This window comes from Hemicordylus capensis, chromosome 2, assembly GCF_027244095.1.
Source record: "Hemicordylus capensis ecotype Gifberg chromosome 2, rHemCap1.1.pri, whole genome shotgun sequence".
Lineage (NCBI taxonomy): Eukaryota > Metazoa > Chordata > Lepidosauria > Squamata > Cordylidae > Hemicordylus > Hemicordylus capensis.
In genome coordinates this window covers 354,304,139-354,325,978 of record NC_069658.1, presented here as the reverse complement: position 1 = coordinate 354,325,978, position 21,840 = coordinate 354,304,139, and the positions used below count along the sequence as shown (strand labels likewise).

The 21,840-nt window shown below is 44.7% G+C and overlaps 1 protein-coding gene and 1 long non-coding RNA gene across 2 annotated transcripts in view; one reads left to right on the top strand and one right to left on the bottom strand.

Annotated features, from left to right (window-relative positions):
• The window catches only part of SLC22A4 (solute carrier family 22 member 4), a 79,487-nt gene extending 67,155 nt beyond the window's left edge, over nt 1-12,332 (bottom strand). Inside the window, exon 1 of the mRNA XM_053301217.1 lies at nt 11,940-12,332. Within this exon, the coding sequence (XP_053157192.1) occupies nt 11,940-12,332 (393 nt within the window). The remainder of the gene's footprint in view (nt 1-11,939) is intronic.
• Nucleotides 12,333-12,482: 150 nt separating this feature from the next.
• LOC128347102 (uncharacterized) overlaps nt 12,483-21,840 on the top strand; it is a 38,444-nt gene continuing 29,086 nt past the window's right edge. Inside the window, exon 1 of the long non-coding RNA XR_008317392.1 lies at nt 12,483-12,741. This is a non-coding gene — a long non-coding RNA (uncharacterized LOC128347102). The remainder of the gene's footprint in view (nt 12,742-21,840) is intronic.

Genomic DNA, 21,840 nt, shown 5'->3' with positions numbered 1-21,840 from the left:
TGGAAGCCACATACACGATTTGCACAGTTATAAGAGTACCAGGAACTTATTCCAGCACAAGGCCCAAGTGGTAGCTATACTAGGAGCAACCTTCAATGAAAGGGAGCACATAACAATGGTAACACTTATAATGAAAGATTTTTTAAAAATGTTAAATTGTCAGAATATGTGAATAGGAACTGGAGAAAGAAGAGTGTCTCCTGCCACTAAGTTCCTAACAGGGAAAACCCTACTGGTGCATCAACATTTGTGCAACTCCATGCTGCACAGCAATCACAATACCAATGGAGGCACTCCCTAAGGAAAGCATTGCATTTTTGCCAATCATATCCACTGGCTGACATCCTGACTAATGAAGCATGAGTATAAGCGATGACACCCAGAATTACTTCTCCATGCCGACCTCATCAGGAAATGGCATATCTTCCCTAAATGCCTGCCTGGAGGCACTAATGGGCTGGTTGAATCCAAATAAGAAGAAGGTACTGACTGTGGGGGGACAGAACCCGAGAGATGGTTTAGATATGCCTGTCCTGGATGGGGTTACACTCCCCCTGAAAGATCAAGTACATAGCTTGGGAGTGCTCCTGGACCCAAATCTCTCCCTGGTTTCTCAGGTTGAGGTGGTGGTCAGGAGCACTTTTTATCTGCTTCGGCTGATACATCAGCTACATCCATTTCTAGAGATGAATGACCTTAAAACAGTGGTACATATGTTGGCAACCTCCAGGCTTGACTTCTGTAATGTGCTCTACGTGGGGCTGCCTTTGTACATAGTATGGAAACTACAATTGGTACAGAATGCGAGAGCCAGATTGGTCTCTGGGACAACACGAAGGGACTACATATGTTTCCGGGTGAAATACAGAGTGCTGGTTCTTACCTATAAAGCCCTTCACGGCTTGGGTCCAGGCTATTTAAGAGAGCACCTCCTTTGTCATGAACCCTGCTGCCTGTTACGATCCTCTGGAGAGGTCTGGTTACGGATGCCACTGGCTTGTTTGGTGGTGACCCATGACCAGGCTTTCTCTGTGGCTGCCCCAGGGCTTTAGAATATGCTCCCTACTGAAATAAGAGCATCTCCTTCTCCGTTTGTTTTCAGGAAGAACCTCAAGACTCTCCTGTTTTCTCAGGCTTTTAATTAGAATTAATTTTGTTTTAATATCTATTTTATTCTATTGTTTTTATTATGTATTTAAATTTGTAACTTTTAAATATTTTAAATTTTGTACACCGCCTAGAGATGTACATATCAAGTGGTACAGAAATATGATAGACAGACAGATAGAGGGAATGGGGGGATAAGCTGCGATCCCTCAATCAACTCTCCCAATTCTGCATGCGTGAATGCCATTGTGCAAAAGCTGTTAGTGTTCTGAGCACTCTCCATGTTCCAGAAGTGCTCTGCAAGATGGAAACATGTAGCTGGCCTCAGCAATGTGTTTCTGGTCTTACAGACTACTTCTGAAGCATGGGGAGCACTCCAAACTCTATTGGCTCTTGCACAACAGTGCATGCACAGGGGAGGGGAGGAATTGTGCAAAGATGTATGGTGTCCCCCCGCAGCCCCTCTTTATGCACACACTGTGTTAGTCAGGATGTCAGCCAGTAATTGGAAAGAGAGACATCCCTATAACACAATGCTGGGAGGCAGCATACAGACTGTAAACAAGTGTGCCAAAAATTCAAATTTATGATAGTAAAAACTGATTATGCAGACGGCCCTAAAAGCAATAAACCAATGTAAATGTAAGCTAGGTTTTAGTGTTTGCATAAGCCCTACCAGCTAAGTGATATGACAGGATTCTTCACTGTCCTTTTATTTAATCCATTTTCAATCTTTACAAGGTGGTGTGCACCATCAAGTCGGTGTCAACTCCTGGCAACTACAGAGCCCTATGGCTGTCTTTGGTAGAATACAGGAGGGCTTTACCATTGCCATCTCCCGTGCAGCATGAGATGATGCCTTTCAGCAGCTTCCTATATCGCTGCTGCCCGATATAGGTGTTTCCCATTGTCTGGGAAACATACCAGCGGGGATTTAAACTGGCAACCTCTTGCTCCCTAGGCAAGTTACTTCCCTGCTGCACCATTAGGTGGCTCCAGACATCCTACCTCAGGACCAAACCAGGCTCCTCCTGACTGTGCCACAGATGCTACCCAACAAGATTCCTCTCCCGCTGCAATTAATCCAACAGAAAAACTGACAAAACCTCTCATGTAATATTCTCTTTTCCCAAATTATGAATAAAATGATTTTTAAAGTAGTGTTTTAAAATAATATGGTTACAGCCCAAGCCTTATTTAATGGGATTTTGACTGAGGGAGCCAGTGTGCTAAGGAACATATCCATCACAGACTATAAGGGCCCAAGCATCATTCTAAGAGTCTGAGCCCGCCCCCTTCAAGCAGTTTGGTCTTCTTAGTTCCCTCCCCCAGGGAAAAAAACAGGGGGAGGGGAATAGGGTTCCCCCTGCCCCATAACCTCAAAATTTCTGGAAATTGTACAGCTCTGAATGTTTAGACTTCCTACTGACTCTCTGTAAGTCAATACACATCGCTGAACAAAAATCGGAAGTATGACCAGTTTTGTTTTGTTTTTAAACGAATGACTGGGCAAACAGATTAAATAAATTTATTTTTTTTCAGTTTACTCTTTTGTAACTTTCCCCTTTGTTTATATTGTCTTTTGGGAGAGTGAAAAGCCTTACTGGGAGATTATCGGGTGGGATTCAGAATGTCACAGTCCCATATTTACACAGATGGCTTCACATGGAATGGTGGCAAGGAAGGATGGGAGAGCCTCTGGGGGCACGCTCTTGCGGCCACGGCTGTTTCCATGATGTGCATCAGGCAGAGAACGCTGGTCACCTCCACCCCAGACCAACATCCTCAAGCCAGCTTCAAATGTCAGTTACAAATGTCAGCCTGAGTTGGGTTGCCAACATTCTCCACCCAACATTCACCAGCTTCGCACATCACGAAAGAGGGGGCAGCAGTAGTGGAAGCACACACAACTGGCAGCTCTCCTGTACTTATTTGCCACATTACATGTGAAGCCGCTCCAAATTTTAAAAAAGCACTCGTTACAACCAGTCATACAAAGACTCCAAGATTCAAAGGTAGTAGTATTAGTGATTATAGCACCGCCATAGTATTTTGCTGGATTGATAGACAAGCAAAAGCGAGACTTGCAGAAGTTGCAAAATACAGAGCATTTTGAGGAATTTTGAACATACAAAATGGTGTAGATGCAAAATACAAAGCGTTTTGTAGGCAGTCGCGGGGGGGGGGCACTGCCTACAACATGGTGACAAGGACTTTGAACAACATAACTTCTGACTCCTTTGGGTTCTTAGTGTCTTAGATTCCTTCATCTTTTGTATCCAGTGAATAAACAGATGAATGCCTAAAAATACACTGACACAATGAAAGAACAAACTCAAAAACAAACTCAAAAAGACCCAAAAGAGTTATTTAAATTCATGCAAATCTTCCATTTAAATTGAACACTCTTTGTATGTTTACCAACCTTATTGCTTTCTACTGATCCCAGCCTGGAGCATTTCAGTTTCTGTTTGGATGAGGTGAGGTGGAAGGTGGAGATGAGATTAAATTATTCTCATTCTTTTCTAAATAATTACAAAGGACTATTTTACTTTAAGAAGAAGAAAAACAAGAGAGTAAATAAATAATTAAAAGTCCCTCTTCCTGCCAGGGGAAAAGAAACTGCCACTGGGACAATTTACTCAGGCACACTCTCCCCTGGCTGCAATGAAGCAATAAAATGGGCTGAACCTGGAAGCAATACACTTTTAAGTTGCCAGAGATCACTGCTGAATGGAACTTCCATGTGAGTCAACATTATAGTAGGATCTTGGCCATGTGCATTGTCAGTTAATACAGTACTATTAAATGCTCTATGAAACTTCAATTTCCATTCTGCTTCTAGTTAACTGCAGAAAAGCAATGTCTTGACTGCACTAAGAGACTCTAGTGTGGAAACAGCAGCTGACATTCTCCATGGGGCTACAAAAATGCAAATAGCCCTGTAGATATGCAAACAGACAGGAGATGAACTGTGTTCTAGTAGTTTTTCCCTGCACCCCAGTGAGGGTGGGGGAAGTGATTTTCTTTGCTCTCTTCTCCCTCTAGGTGGAGTTTTTACTTCCAGGAATCTGTCCTTGAGGGCCATGCAACCTTCAAGGACAGATTCCTGGAAGTAAAGGATGCAGGGGGAAACTGGAGCACAGTTAAGCTACTGTCTGTTTACATCTCCACAGGGCTACTTCTGTTTTTGTAACCCTGGAGAATGTCAGTCAACTTTTGTGTGCCAGCTAGGAAAGTAGCGAAGCTGCCTCTACTTGTGATACAATTGAAAAAGGGAAGAAACAACCATTTAAGCTGTTTACCATTATACAAACCACAGTACAAATGAGGCAAAATCCCGCGATCCCCCTCTTCTGATATCCATGGTCCAAGGAAGTTCTCACATTTGCTCAGGGGGGTTGGAAACTGCTAGGAACATGCAGGAAAATGGAGCATGACTGAGGTGGTAAAATGGATTACACCACTTCAAATTGTGGTTAGTGGACTCCGGTTTTGAACGTTCTTTCATGTAAAATAAAAATCACTACAAATATAGAAGCAGCACAACAGAGACAAAGGTTCTATCCCACTTCTTTGCCTGCTGTGTTGGTTTTCAAAGGTTGCTGATGTAGGGGAGCACTAAAAATGTGATCCTCCCCTTGCAGGCTGTATTAGTAGTAGTGGTACTATGGACTGAAGTAGTACAGTCCGTAGTACCACCCCAACAGTCCATCACATCCTCCTCCTGCATGTGTAGAAGAGAAACTCCTACATTTTTTCCAGTTCTCCAAATCACATCCCACGTGAGAGAGAAATCTGCCTCTTTGGCAAGCACGGGATTGGATGATTCTCTCATTTGCTCTGAAGCTTTGGATACTGTCATATAATTGCTCTGTTCCACATCAATCCCACAAAAAAGGTAAATAAACTCAAAGTGAAACAAAAGCTGATAGCTGTTGCTGGTAAAGTCGTTATTCTCCATGAGATGAGAAGCAAATGTAACTACCAGTTCTTTGACTGGTAGTTAGGGATGTGCACGAACCAAGGTTTGTGCACAGATTGAGTGCCACCAGTGGGCGGGGGGTGTCTTTAAAAGGGTGTACAGCATGTCCTTACCAATCTCTGCCACCCTATGCTGCTTCCTGCTGTGACTGCACTCCCTCCAAGAACCTGCACCAGAACCACACGCAGATTCTTGAGGGTAGGGACCTGTTCTCCTCATTTTTAAAGATCTCACTTGCCGCTCCTCCCAACCCCAGCTCCAATGGCACCAAACCTATGCATGGACTTTGGTTTGTGCACATCCCTAACTACCAGTCAAAGAACATGACATTTGCTTTCAGAGCCAATATTCTTTTACCTCTAATTATATATATTTATAACTAGAGGTCAGAGACCAAGTCAGTTGCAGGGATAAAGTACCTAGTAGACATAAAATTGGATTAAAGGTCATCTAGACTGTGTGTGGATGACACTTGTTATGGCCTGGCCCTCAGTATGATGCCATAATACACAAGGTATTGTGCTATTGAGGAGGAAGGAGGAAGACGTTTTCCCAGCTATTTCTTTAGGGGAAAAGACAGCCATTCATAGGATGGTGACAAGTTTATAAGAGTCATACATTCAGTTTTAAGAGATTATATGCTTGCACGATGTTCAGATTACATTTTAGACCAGGTTATAATTATTATAGTTGGGTTTTTTAAAGATGAAATTTACACTAAAGCTTTTGTTTTTTAAAAAAAATTAAAAGAATCTTTACACAACCTGGATCAAAGTATTGTTAAATATATGCAATCCACTGCACCTTCATTTAAGGTGTGTGAATTTACAGAACACAATTCAATTCCTGGTGCAAATTTCTCTCTGACAATATTAATAAAAGTTAGCATTCTTGATATTCTGGATACAAAGAGCATTAGAACGGGAATTCTCAACGCTAGGTCCCCAAATGTTATTGGACTTCAACTCCCATAATCCCCAACCAAAGGCCAGTGGGGCTGGGGATTATGGGAGCTGAAGTCCAATAACAGCTGGGGACCCAACGTTGAGAATCCCTGCATTAGAAGAGTGCTTAAGACTAATTCTTTCTAGTGCTGTTTTTATCATGTAAAATACAGATAGTGGTGGCTGGTCAGTAAGGGCAGGGGGGCTATGCCCCTCCCACAAACAAAAAACAAACAAGTTAGTAAAATGTCAGACTTAACAGCAGCCAGGAAAAACTTCAGAGCAGGGAGCTTCCTCCAGCTCCTCCGCCCACCATGCCTGTAACCAATTCCTGTGGTCTTACTGCAACTCAAGCTGCTCCAGCCAGTCTGATTCCTAGGGGGCTCCTCCTGGCACTGCCACCAGGAAGAACTAAAATGACGGGTTAAAAATGCACTTCCGGATTGTTTCAGTAAGCATATTTTTATATGTGTTTTCTCTTCTTCCTGGGGCAGTGCTGGGAGAAGCTCCCTAGGAATCAGACTGGCTAGAGTAGCAGCAGTTCCAGCCAGTAAGACCAAAAGAGGAAGTGGGAGGGGGGATGTAATCCCTGCTTTCTCCCTTCTGTCCCTCTTTCTGTCTTTTTGCTTCTGCTCTTCCTTGTACACTTTCTGCCTTTCTCCCTGCTTTTTACTCTGGCTTTTCTGCTTTCTTACTCCCCCTGCCCCGCCACACAGACACTTTTCTGTTTTCTGCCTTTTGCCCCTGCTTTTCTGCTTCCCCACCCCACACCTTTTCTATTTTCCTCCATGCTGGCAGGCTTGGGATGAAGGAGGAGTGGGTAGCTTCTGTCTTTGTGACTCAGTTCTCCCCCCCGCCCCCACGGATTCCAAAGCCCACCAGCCACTACTGAATACTGATGCAAGATAATAAGAGTATAAAATAAATTTATATGCAAATACAGTGTTAGAAACAATTGGAGATCCTGGAAATTTGAGAAAAACAAAGCGTTGTATTGAACAGAAACATTACAATACTGTATATGGTTTAAATAAAAAAAGAATCCTCTGCCTTAGATTACAAAACATGTCCAGGAGTCTAAACTCAACAATTCAGGCTTTAGGGTGGCTACTTCAGGGCAAGCTAGTAGGAAATCCAGAACCAGTACCAAGCCTTTGGAACCATGTGTGAGAGTAAATATGGACATAGGCATGACAAAGCTAACAAGATATTGACTTAATAGCACAGAGAGATAAATCTGCCAGACCAGAGACTGTGCTTATGGAAACTGGAGATATCTCTCTCTTTCACAAACACAAACACACACACACCTCGACTAAGCTTCATATCCTTTTAACAGGGTGTCCTGTCCTAGCTTGCATTCTAATTTTTCCTTCTCCCCTGTTGATTATATAGGCCTTTTGATCAAAGCAGATGCTGACCAAAGCACAGATGGTGAAGTGACAAAATTGAATTGTTTTTGTTTTGTCTCTCCTACTGAGAGGCTAATCCCACCCAAGTACTGTCAAATGGTAAAACAATGCAGAAGAGAGATGTTATCATGGCCATACTTTCTATTATAATCAACAATGGCCCACAGATGCACAGACCCCATCCCTGCAAAACTAGTGAGCTTAGATGTCTATCTGGAGTATATGCAACCAGAATGGAGGAATAATGGAATGTTGTTGCTGGGGAAGAACAAGGAGAAGAGAGCATCTGCTTTCCCCTCACATATAGTGTGTGTGGGGGGGTGGGGGTATAACTTGTAGGAATCTCATTTAATACTATAGTCCTCATGGAACATAAAAAATGTAGAGCCCAGGTTTTCCAATTCTGGTTTGCAGGCAAACTATTCTGCCTGGCTTGGATGTATTGACAAACTATGGGAGTGCTCAAGCCTGAGGTTTGGACCTGATGGTCAAATTATAGTTTGGCAGTTATTCCCGACAGAACTGGTTTATAATTGCAGATGTACGTTTTATTAGAGCTGTGCATTGCGCTCATTATCAAGGTCATCCCAATCCCAGTAATATTCGAGTAGTGCATTTGATCACTGGCACTCCTGGACCACACTGAGCTGATACATCAGTAATAGTTTGATGCACTGGGGTGGTGAGCTCACCTTTCCTAAAGATCCGACATTCCCCAGAAGGCAGCCATAGCAGCAGCAATTCAAATGTATGTCTTTCTCTCCATCTTCTTGCCCTAGAATGCATCAGGGCAGGAAGCAATGCCTTCCCCCAGTAATATACATTAGGCTTGAACCTGGAACAGCTCCGCCACATTTCTGCGGCAGCGGGGGTGTTCCCTTAAGGGCGAGGGAGGATGTACTCATCCCTCCTGCCGCATTTCCCCTGCCGGTGCTCAGTTGTTTTGAAGCCCCGAGGGGCGGCAGCATTCCTCCCAGCTGCCCTGTTGCTCTCATTGGCCGGAAGTACCGGCTGTGCATGCGCCCATCACATGCATAACTGTTGTTTTTTCAGCATAACTGTTGGTTTTTCTAGCCTTCTGTGACATGCCTCAGGGAGGCCCATGGCTACTCAAGTATCAATACTTCACAACTAAAATGTTATATGTGTTGGAGGCAAGAGCTACGGTATATCTGAGCAAGTGATGAATCTGCATCTATAAAACAGTTAACTCTTCCCCACAATTATTCAAGCCCAATTATATTTAAGCTTGCTTTTGCATGTTATTAGTTGTCCCTTCTCAAGGACAATAGCAAAATATTCCATCAGAGTTCAATAGATAAGGAAATGACCTTACTACTCTCCCCTCAAAAAACCCCCCCAAAACCCTGTGCATTCTAGCACAAAAGAAAGGGGCATATGCTGCAGGGTAGAAGAAAAATTAAAGTATTGTTGTTTGCCCTGTTAAGTGCCCCTGGCACCTGCATTACTTCACTTCACACAGCAACAGCAACAAATTCTGGGATGAACAAGATGTTCCAGGAAAAAAAATATTGAGTGTATATTTATCTTGCACTCTCTACAAGGAAAACAAAATATTGAAGAAAAGGGCAACAACTATGAAGCCAATGTACATGTAACACTGTAATCAACTAATCTTGCTAAAAGCCTCTAAACATCAAGAATTCTTTAAACTGTGGTCTGCAGATAAGACTACTCGTGAATTGTGCTGCTCTTTCAAGTAGTCCATTAAAACAGGTTTGTCTTATTTATTAATTTAATGTTGATATATCTGCAATAATATATTCTATGCCTATTAGACAAGGTTTGGGTCTGAACAGTAAAGTCATTAAAATGTCTCAGCAACAGTGACATGTGGGAGGCATGCAGTTTAAATCTGGAAGTTTTTCAAGCACTTTCTCACATGCCATCTGTAACATGAAAAACTGTGGTGGTCTACAAGCAAATCTGAACAGCAGCCTCAAGATTACAAAATTTAATAATCACTGCTCTAAATGAATAACCCATGGCATACAAGAAGAACACATTGGGTTAACATGCCCTAGAAACCTCCAGATGTTACGAGTGAATGAGGTCTTATAAGCTTTTTAAATGCCAGTGAGTCAGTTCCTACTCCCTTCTCCAGAAGAGAGCCTGTTCCAGTAGAATAATTGCTTGTGGCATCAAGATTTTGAGAAGAAAGAAACTTAAGGCCCAATGTGATCTCTAGATTATTACATGCCTGAGTTGCTGAACACTACTATTACCAGATTTGCAGTACAATGTTTTGCGCCATACTCCTTTATTTTTCCCCTTGTGCAGGAAAAACAAAACATGTTTTTAAAATGTTATTATGACAACACCCTTTAAATGACACACCTTTAACTACCACACATATGGTTTTCTACACCAATGCCCGCACTTAACCAGCTCAACAGAACTCCGGAGCATTGATCTAACCTGAACTGACATATCAGCATGCCAGCAAATCCTTCTGTTTATCTACCTACTTACCTACTACCTACAAGAGCTCAATAATTACAGAGTAGAGTCTGGATAGCAGACTGGGGACAAGTCATGTCTCTATGGAGCCTCCTAGCTGCTGATCATACAGGTGCCTCTATGGGGTTAATCAGTGAGAAGGACTTAAATCACGAAATCAGTCAAGCCATTACCATGACCCCAATCTGACTTTTAGGGCCCCGCATCTGCATCTTTAATGATCATGGATCTCCACATCTTGTCTAATGAACTCATCATGTAACCACACCAGTTCAGATCCAAGCTCTAACTCACTGTGTTGCAGTGTGGATTACCTTTTAATTAAAAAAAAAAAAAAAAGATCATGCAAGCACCCTGTGGCCCAAACATGGAAATATTACAAGGGCACATAACATTTCCAGAACTCCGTTTTGCTGCTTTATCAGCGCATACACGCACATATATGGTGAGAGTGCTACGTCCATGCACAAGCTGGGCCCTATGGTAGATTACACTGACTCACTGATGCACCCATCCATATAGGACTAGGACCCAACAGCAATTTAGGGTCACCTATTCAATCTTTAAAACCTTACAGCCCCGTACACAGCCTTTCCACGTGGGTGAATTGACACATCTCTTGATCATTGTAGCAACAAGTTACTTCCTTCTGTTAAACTGTCACAGATCAGCCACTCACACAGCAGGTTTGTGTTTCACATACAGTACAACTTCAGCCACAATATTTCGCAATGGCAGCGGCAGTTCACACATTCGGCACTGAAGGATCCAGAGATGAAATGACAAGCCTAACCTACCTCACAGGGTTGTTGTGAGGATAGAAATAAGTGTGTACACCGAGGTCTGAGCTCCTCGGAGGAAAAGCGGGATATAAATGTAAAAAAACAGAAGTGATGCAACATCAAGTGACTATAAAACTGCAAACAATAGTTTCCTGGACTGGGTTGGTAAATAATAGGCATCTGGTGGGTTATACACATAACAGATGGGTCCACAGAATTAGAGCCCTACTAAAGGTAAAGTATGCCGTCAAGTCGATTTCGACTCCTGGCGCCCACAGAGCCCTGTGGTTTTCTTTGGTAGAATACAGGAGGAGTTTACCATTGCCTCCTCCCGTGCAGTATGAGATGATACCTTTCAGCATCTTCCTATATCGCTGCTGTCACATATAGTACCAGCGGGAATTCGAACCGGCAACCTTCTGCTTGTTGGTCAAGCATTTCCCCGCTGCCCCACTTAAGGTGACTACGGGTCCCAAATTATGAATAAACTGTCCGCACGCTCTCTCCCCCCACCCCGCCCCAACTCTCTCTTACACGCACACATATGCCCGCCCACAAACAAAGCAGCACAGCCTTCCACGCTGCCGATGCACGAAAAATGCTGGTTAGGTACCAGATTTCAAAAACAGAGCGGAGGGAAAAGAGGACGAGGGTGCCCTGCTGACGTTAGAGGCAAGTGCCACCCGCTTCCCGACCGTGCAAAAAATTGGAGCTTTCCAACAACCCACCCTTCCAAAGAATTAGGCATTAGTAACGAAGCCCCGGCATTTATTCCCTCTCCCTTTCCAGAGACCTAGACAATAGAAGCTGCTCCGGCCGTACTGGGAAACGGGTACGAATGCAACCGCGCGAGTGGCACGCACGTGCCTAAGTAGAGCGTTTGCATTTGCAAGGAACTGCAATCGCTCCACAAGCAACTCAGCAATCCCTTGCGTGCGTATTTTCCTCCTAGAGAAGCTGCACACAATATGGCCCCAGCCAGGCCCCTCCTTCCATCGCCTTTGCACCCCAGGTCCACCGACTCCATTTTCTGTGGCTCCCAGCGCGGCATGCACGGTCTCGTCTCTCTCTCGCCCTTGCTTTCTGCAGCACATGCAGCCCCCGGCTTCTTTCCCTACTCCATCTCTACCAAGCCCCCTAGCTGCACATACGCCACGCTGGAGCAGCAGCACAGCCGGCCAACTGCGCGATCCGATTCCCCCCACCGGGAGCGCACACGCCTGCTTACCTCGGTGACGATGGTGGAGAGGTAGGGCTCGGGGCTGTACTCCCAGCCGTCCAGGCACTTCTCCTGCTCCACCTGGCTGAGGTTGACGTCACGGCCGGGCTCCAGGTTCATGGCGGAGAAGTTGACCAGGGCCTCGAGGCGGTAGCGGCGGCACCGGCTGGGCACCTGCCGCCCGTCGCGCTCCTCCAGCGGGATGCTGACGTTCCGCCACTCGCCGCTCAGGTTGGCGCCGGCCGGCACCAGGCACCAGTGCTCAGGCGTACCGGCGAGGAAGACGGCGGACATGCCGTTGAAGCCATTGGGGATGATGCTGGCGCTGAGCAGGAAGAAGATGAGGCGCTGGAAGGGGCCCCACTCGCCCAGGAAGGCGATAATATCGTCGTAATCGCGCATGGCGGTGGCGGGCAGAGGAAGGGCTCTTGGAGGCGCAGCAAAGCACACCGCCGTCTGGGCATTGGGCGGTGGTAGGAACCGCGCGGCACCCTCTTAACTGGCTCTGTCATCCCTCCGGAGGTGGGGTCTCTCCGTGGCCGACTCCGCCTTTCCCAAGTTCACCCCCTTGTTGGGGCGCCAGGCGGCTCCGAGATAACCTTCGTCGGAGGAGCTGTGAGCGGCTTCCAGTTGCGTGAGGGAGTTGCCCCCAGTAAACCCGCCCAGAGGCTGCCAGAGCTGGAGGAGGACGCGGCATTCGGGAACGAGCACGCACGCAGGCAGACTCCTCCAGGGGGCTGCGGTGATATCAGCAAAAGAAAGCTGGCTGGCTTTTGCGCAGGCAGCATGCGGCCTTGAATAAACCTTTAAGGTATCCGTTTTCCCTTTGATGTTAAAGCTAGCTGTCGTATAGGCAACAAATGCATCTCTGAGGTAACTCAGATAAGGTAAAGGTAAAGTGTGCCGTCGAGTCGGTGTCGACTCCTGGAGACCACAGAGCCCGGAGTCGACACCGAGGTTGTCTTTGGTAGACTACGGAAGGGGTTTACCATTGTCTCCTCCTGTGCAGTATGAGATGATGCCTTTCAGTATCTTCCTGTATAGCTGCTGCCCGATATGGGTGTTTCCCATAGCCTGGGAAACATACCAGTGGGGATTTGAACCAGCAACTCTGGCTTGCTAGTCAAGTCATTTCCCTGGTGTGCCATTAGGTGTACTATATTGTTAAATATTGTCTGGCACTTGCTTACAAATTCTTGAAAATTGGGAAACAAAATGATCTTGTCAAGTTGTCAGCCTGTGCTTTCAAAAATTCTGACTCAGTGCCTCTGAGTATGTGTAGAGTCATTTCCTGCAACAGGAATTTTTTTTTTTCAGGGCTTAAGGGCAAAGTGCTCCACAGGATATGCAGAATGAGTTTCTCCCTTGCATATCCAAACCCTGTCCAGACATGCTGTGCGGTTCCCGGCAGCTTGCCCTTAATCTGTCTCCCAGAGCAGTGGCACTGGCACTAGTAGACCTATGAATGCTGTATTGCCTGATAGGTGGAAATGTTTTTCAGAATCTAGGAGCAGAGCGGAAACCAATGTAGGGTTTCAAGAAGGGGCATTACACGGTTAGAGCGAGGAGATAAATGACTGGTTTTTGCAGCAGATTGCTGGATAGAGGCAGGGGACTGAGATCACACAACAGAAGGCCAGAGAGAAGTTTGCAGAAGTTAAGACAATAAATGACCAGGCAGAGCATGAATCGTAGTGTCTGCTGAAGAAACAGGGACTAAGGATGGGTTGGTTGTTTTAATGTAATGGGAGAAGATATGATTTGGCAGCCAACTGCACATGCTGTAGAGTTGAGGGAGCAAAGGAAAGAGTAGAATCAAGGGGGAAAGACATGACTGCATGCCTGCTCAACAGCATAGATGGCAATATGTTGATGAATAAGGAGAGAGTGCATACCTGTATACTAATACAGGTGAGAATGAGGAGTCATCCCATGAAGCTGATGGCTGAGAAATTTAGGACCCACAGAAAGAAGTACTTTTTCACACAATGTCTAATTAACCTATGGAATTCTCTGCCACAAGATCCAACCACCTGGGTGGCTTTAAGAAGGGCTTAGATAAATTCATGGAGGGCATGTTTGTCAATGGCTACTAGTCTGATGGCTATAGGCCACCTGCAGCCTAAGAGGCAAGATGTCTCTAAATACCAGTTGCAGGGGTGCAACAGCAGGAGAGAAGGCATGCCCTCACCTCTTGACTGTTGGCTTCCCAGAGGCATCTGGTGGGCCACTGCGTGAAACACGATGCTGGACTAGATGAGGCTTTGGCCTGATCCAGCAGGGCTGTTCTCAATGGGGAGGCGGGAGCGGGAAGCTCAATAGAATCCTTTTCTGGCTTGGCATATTTTGGCAACCAGTTTAAGATGACATTTGGGATGAGACTATACAATTTTGGCTGGCTTTGACAAACAAACCTAATCAAATACTGTTTAACTAATTACTCTAGTCTGAACATTGGATTCTGTCTACCATTAAGTAGTATCTTAATGGGATAGCCATGTAAATATTATGGCCCCAGTATTGTTACCATCAAGTTTAAGGGCAAGGAAAGGGGAGACTTAATGTCCAGTAACTCCAAACCCAGGGACTCTGGACCTTTTGATAGTACCTGGGATATTTAACCTAAGATGGAGGAGTAAAACACAGGCAGTACATGGAATAAGGGTCTGTTTATTTGCTTTCAATAGCTCAAAAGCTAAAACACAAAAGTACAATGTCCCAGGGTTTTCCCTTCTCCCTTGATGTATAGAAATCAATCCAAAACCAGTAATCCAAATTCATAGTGCCTAGTTCCTTATTACACACACACACACACACACACACACACACACACACACACCCCTTTCCTGTGGCCTTAAATTGCCATTCAACTTATCCAGTTAACTATTATGAAGCTTATCTTACCCATTATGTCTCACTGCCTCCCACAACAGTACTAGCAACTGAGTGAGAGTCAAAGTCTTTACTCCTCAGAGAGTTCAAGCAGCATGGATATCTTGTGGGTGAGATGTCTTCCCCTAACCTAATCCTGGCTATTGAGAAGTCCCCTTTTTATAGCCTAAATTGTCCAATTGGAATATATGTCGCCAATTTAGTATTTGTGATGGGTTTCCTATGAGTTTTTCCAGTCCTTGGTCAGTGGTGCGAGACCCTGGCTACTGGTCATTTCTCAAGGATGTATAGGGCAACAATAAGGAGACTTCTGTTTGGCAGTGTGCCACATAATGGACTTAATGTATAAAAACTCTATGCCATGTCTGATGATGCAGTTGCATATAGTGTCTACACACCAGCATTGCATATTCCTTGTGGTGTTGAGATGCAGATGCTGGATATAATTGGGGATAGGGTCAGTAACGAGTTTTAAAAGGTTCTAGTAGGCCCAGGCTCAGAGCACTTGCGCCTCTAGTTGGGCCCAGCCATTCTCCCCCACCACGCCAGCATGCCTGGCTTTCTGGCTGGCCGACCAGCCGCTCCCCCGCCGTCCCCCCGGGCCAGGCTGTCCTGCCGCTGCCGGCCAGGCTAGGCTGGCCCGCCGCCACTTCCTCCAAGTGGCTGGGCCAGGACCTGCCGCCACCACTGTCTCACCCCGGCAACCAGGCCATCCTGCCACCGCCTCCTACTCCCGGCCGGCAGGGCTTTGCCCACCGGCCCTCGGCCACCGCCATTATTTCTCTCTGCTTAGATGCTGGAACTCTCGTGCACTCTAGAGCATCTGTGTGCTATTACTTGATTGCTCCCTTCACCCCCTGCCACAGCCCCCCTCACCTCAGAGATCTCCCCTCCCTCACCTGAGCTACACTCCTGCTCCTCCTCCTCCATCCTGTTGCTTCCATCCCCCTCACCCCTCTTGGTCGTGGCTGCAGAATTGCTGCCGCTTATTGACCAAGCTGCAACCTCAGAGACCTCCCCACCCTCACTCGAGCCCCACTCTTGCTCCTCCCCACAGGAGCAGCAGCAGTGGTTGACCAGGCCATTCCTCTGACAATGGCCTCGGTAGCCCCAAACAGCAGCAGTGGTCGACTGGGCCCTTCCTTGCTGCCATGGCCACTCATTCCCCTCAGGCTGCTGACAGAACATCTTCCAACCAGTAACAGTTGCATTCCAACTGATCTTAACCATCACAGGCTCCTCCTCCCTATCTGCAATACCAGTTGTGGGGAGTACCAGTTGCGGGGGAGTACCAGCAGGAGAGAGGGCATGCCCTCAACTCCTGCCTGTGGCTTCCAGCGGCATCTGGTGGGCCACTGTGTGAAACAGGATGCTGCACTAGATGGGCCTTGGGCCTGATCCAGCAGGGCTGTTCTTGTGTTCTTATGCATATGGAATCCCCACTGCCCAATCACCATGGTGCTTCTGTCCATCTACAGGAATTAATATAGAAGATAGTTGCTGTAGGCAGCACGTTTTCAGCAGCCTCAGGGTAAGGGCTGTAATCGGTCCTACAGCCAAGGCATATATAATAAAAATGATTTGTGAATGCTCTTTTTAATGTGTGTGCACAAACATCACACAGCAGCTGTTTCAATGCTTGTATATACTACAGGTGCTGTTGCTGCCATCATTTTCTCTTTACCCTTCTCTCATTGGGGATCAAAGATGTCCCTGGTTTCATCTCATGCACTCAGCAGGAGGAGGTGGCTGTGGTAGCAAGGGCATAGCTACAGTTGAACAAGGGCACGGGGAGCGATGAGTATCCCTGGCTCCTTGAGGGAGGGGGACCCACCCAGCTCTCTCTTTGCCCCCCGCCTTGTGCCTCTCTGAAGAAGAAGGGAGCAGGGGCCCATTTTCACATTTTGTCCCAGAGCCCACTCCAACCTTGCTACACGCCTGAGAGCCAGCGTGGTGCCATGGTTAGAGTGCTGGACTAGGACTAGGGAGACCCGAGTTCAAATCCCCATTCAGCCATGAAACTAGCTGGGTGACTCTGGGCCAGTCGCTTCTCTCGCAGCCTAACCTACTTCACAGGGTTGTTGTGAGGAGAAACTCAAGTATGTAGTACACCCCTCTGGGCTCCTTGGAGGAAGAACAGGATATAAAATATAAAATAATAATAATAATTAATAATTAATAGTAAAGAAGCAGGTGGTCCCTGTGAGCAAGGAGAGTAGGAGAGGGGAGGTGTGGCATATTGCTTGCCCTCCCACCCCTGGGCTATCACCTCTGCTTCCTCAAAGAGTGTATAGTTATTTCACTACACTGGATGGCTCTGCATGTAACCTTGGATTGTACTGTTTACTGTAGAGAGGTGCTGGAGAACACAGAGGAGGAAATGACACAATTTCTCACAGAAAAGATTCAAAAGAGTCCCAGTTCTTAGAGCAGCAATCCTATTGGAATGTTCTAAAGCCACTTTCATGCTTTCCAGTATAAAATACAGAGCAGCACCAACCAGCCCATATTTTACTTATAACTCAAGCTCTATTCACACACTATGGTCAATGCATTATGTTCAGTGCATGCACATAATGCATTGTACAGTGTATGCACATAGTACAGTGTATTACGTGCATACATTGTACAGTGCATGCACATAGTATAGTCTTAAGTACAGTGTATGCACATAGTTATTCACATTCAGTAATACACTTCCTACTGTACCCTGTATCTGAGAGGGCTTATACACAGGCTCACTTTTTAATTAAATGTACTGTATTTACAGTCATTCTCACACAAACTTGTTCATGTGTACAGACCTGTGTACACTATAATATGTGAATAGGGCTGAAGTCTATTTAGAGGCTAGGCCTGGTCAGAGAGCCAAGAAAGTTTCAGGTGGATCTTGAACACTTCCCGGAATGTTCATCAGAATGTTCCTAGGTTTATAACACATCTTACAGTGGCAAATGGCTTCTTTTGTTTGTTCATTTGTTGTTCACCACACTTCTTGTGGCCTGTTTCAGAAAAAGAAACCTCCTCACACAGACCATCATAGGCTAAGGGTGAGAGTGTCCTTTTACCTTATCTGCCTTTGGTAAGATAACCACTAGATGAGAGATATGATCATTTGGCTGCTTGAGAAAATACCATGTTTCAGAAAATGGACAAGCTCAGCATGTATGACACCATCTGGAAGATTTTTGTCAAACTGCTTTTATACTGACTGTGACGTGGGACTGTGTTGCTCAAGAGCTGTGTCTGGTTCAGATTTTGGTGGTATTTTAAAAAATGTTATTTATTATTTTTCTTCCTCTTTCTCTGTGCCAAGGTATTTTGTAAAGAGGGTTGGGATATTTGTTGGGTCTCAGAAGCCTTGTTGCTATTGATTGTATAATTTTACTGAAACTTTAATAAAATAGTAATATACAGAAGAAGAAGAAAAGTACATTTGAATTCATAAGCAAATATATAAAATACAGAAAATAGCTTAAATAGGTAAAATAGTCCTTGGCCAAGGGATGTGTGTGTGTCTATGTGAATAAACTGTGACACTAGAAAGCATGTTCTTTTGCACTACACTAGAGCACAATTACAGTATATAACATCATATTATTCTCCTACCTAAAAAGCATAAGAACTGTTAGGTCAAGCTTCCTGCTTTTTATTGTGAATAATTTTTATGATCCATACATATGTGTGTGTATGTTATTTGTGTATATATATACACACACTTATGCGCACACTGTAATTTTTCTTGATTACTGCTTTAAATCTGTTTTGAAGGGTTATTTTAGATGTTACTTGTAAGCCACCTTGATATCTTCTGGAGAAAGGCAGGGAAAACATTTCAAAATAAATAAATATTCTGCCAGCCTTTTCTGAGCAGCTGGACTTGACAGATGGTCTCAGCAGTGACCTCCACTTAATTACAACAAAGGCAAATCCCTGAAGGCAAAGTTCTGTTTACAAATTAATAGCAATGGTTTTCAGCTCTAATAAGTAGCTTGTCTTCCCTGTACACATACACATTCATTCAATGAAAGCAAAAGCATGACTTTGAAAAATTGAGAAACAGGTTGCATGTTTAACACTAACATTTCTATCCTTTACATTGGAAACTAACTGATCCTAAGAGCTGCTTCACATTATCTTCTCTAAGTGTACACCTAAGGTTGGCGGTGGGCGGGGGGAGGAATTAACACACTACACACTGTCGTGTGTAACAATGTCCCATTGCCCTTTTCAAAAACCAAAGCCACACGAGGATGACGGAATTTTCAGCAGTAATGCAGAAGGGGAGAGGAGGGGTGTTTCATCCTCTCCCCTACTTGCTGTTTTCCTGTTCCAAATCCTTTCCCCAATGACTCACCAGCCCCACCTCTGGTGAGGTTTCAAATGTGTGTTTTCCTTTTCACGACAACTCTGTATTCAGTGGCAAACTTAAATGTGTGTATGGATAGATAGACAGACAAACTCGTATCCCTGGAACCACATTCAAAGCTTAAAAATATGTTTATAAAAACAAACTGGACACTGGCCAAGTAACTATCACAATCACAGCAAACATCTGCACTTAACAATCCATTATTTCTGTCCAGTGGAAGTGTAACTGGCTAAGAATATTAAGAAACTGGGGACAAACCACAGTGAATGCCCTCTTGTGGACTTCCAGGAGGCATCTGCCTGCTTATTGTCGGGGAAAGGATGGAAGACAAGACAGCTGCCCTTAGTCTCATCTGACAGAGCTTCTTTGCACATGCTGCACTTTATTTATTCTCTATTATATTATCTAGAGCATTTCAAACATTTATTTGGATTAGAAATATATTCCTGAAATTATTTATGAACTGCTAACCATGTGACTTGTTACTGCAAACAATGCATCAAAATATAGCACTTTGGAAAGACAAGTAATCTTATTATTCTCAGTGCCTTGTGCTATATTGTAACACTTCAGAACACTTTTCAGTTATCAGTTTTCAAAGAACAAACAGAAATCGGATTGATCCCTTGTCATCTGTTGAGTCATCACGAAACAGGAAAAGGCCTCTAATCCATGCTGATTAGTGCAAATCAGAATTCGAGGAAAAATCATTTAATCAGGATTTTCAGAAGAAAGCCAATTACTTGTGAGGAATTAGGCATGTACTTTGGCATTAAAACTTTCTAAGCCGATAAAGCTGGTTTTGGTGGGAGGAGATTTAGTTGAGCATTCCCAAGTTTGGGTACTATTGGTAAGAAATTTAAAGTTCTCAGTGGCTGAAAGGTTATTAAGTATGACAACAGATAATAATTTCTAAGGTTGTTAACAAAATTAGTGGATAGGTTAATTGAACTCATTACAGAAATAATGAATCTGGGAACAAATTAGGGAATCTGGAAACTGGATCACATGTTAACTTGGGCTTCTTTCTTACTTGCAGTAGTTGCTAAATCGCATCACTACTGTTAATTTGGCAGTCACAGCAGCAACAACGTTGTTGGATTGGGGTCAGACATTTGCCAGGTCCCATAGATTCTTGAGGGCTCATAATTGATCCCTACCATCATCTTCCCTACTAGTACACAAACATAAACTGTGATTTAATATATGGGCTTAAATTAAAACAAAAAACAGGGAAGGAAGAATCAAAAATCTGTGACTGAATATTTCAAAGAGGAGAAAAAACACTTTTAAAATGAACGCTTTTTAATAGTGCTGCTCATTTGTTTGCTTTACTAAGGATGGTGTGTTACACCCAAACATTTTATTTACGTACACCAACTTTTAGTTTTTCTTTTTGCACAATAAAGGGTCTTTTTGTTGAGAGTTGAGGAGTTATTATGCACATTGAATTACCGACACATCAACTTTTAAAATAAGGCAATTGGCAGCCCCTGAGAGGAGTTGTGGCTGCCTGGTCTTTCACTTGCTGCCTCTCTTTCTCTTCCTACCCCCTCCCCACCCCTTTCCTCATCTTCCAAGCCATGAAACTGCTGAGGACAGCAAGAGAAGAAAGGTGTAAGTTAAGTAAGTAAGTAAATTTATTTATTGTTGTAACCACTGGCAATAACATCATATAAAGAGAATAAAGGTGTCACCACAGTGTATGAAGGTGGGGGGAGAATTATATGTGCACAATCTAGTGCATCAATCGGCTACTAGTTGGAGGGCTATAGGCCACCTCCAGCCTCAAAGGCAGGATGCCTCTGAGTACCAGTTGCAGGGGAGTAACAACAGGAGGGAGGGCATGCCCTCAACTCCTCCTGTAGACTTCCAGTGGCATCTGGTGGGCCACTGTGAAAAAGGATGATGGGCCTTGGGCCTGATCCAGCAGGGCTGTTCTTATGTTCTTATCATCCTATACCACAGACCAGCAGCATGGCACCGTATTTCCTGTATGGCATGGTGAAAGGCAGACACAGTCTCCAGGGACCCCTAATCTCCTGTTTAGATTATTGTAACGCTCTCTATCTAGGGTTACCTTTGAGGATGATCGGGAAGCTAAAACGGGTCCAGAATGCAACGGCTCGCCTCCTCATGGGTGCTAGAAAATATGACAGGGTAACACTTCTTCTGCAGTCATTAGACTGGTTGCCTATTCACTTCTGAGTTCAATTTTAGAGCCCTGGTTCTGACCTTCAAAGCCTTGTGGGGCTTGGCACCTGTCTACCTACAGAACCGCCTCTCCCATCCAGTTACATCCCTTCCGGTCAGATAATTTCAGATGGCCCTCTTGTCGGTCCCTGATTTCTGAGAGGTTTGGGGCGCTAGGACCCGTGAAAGGGCCTTTTTGGTTGCTGCCCCATTTCTTTGGAACTCTCTTCCCCTCCAGATTCGTTTAGCCCCTTCCTTACTGATCTTCAAATCTCTACTGAAGACTTTTCTTTTTCGCCAAGCTTTTGCCCTGTAGTTTACCTATTGGTTTTTTGTTAGTTACTTTAGTTTTTAATTTAGAATGTAATTTTTAATGTTGCCTTGTTTGCATGTTTTTGTGCACTGCCCAGAGTCTTCGGAGTGGGCAGTATATTAAATGTTTCAAATAAATAA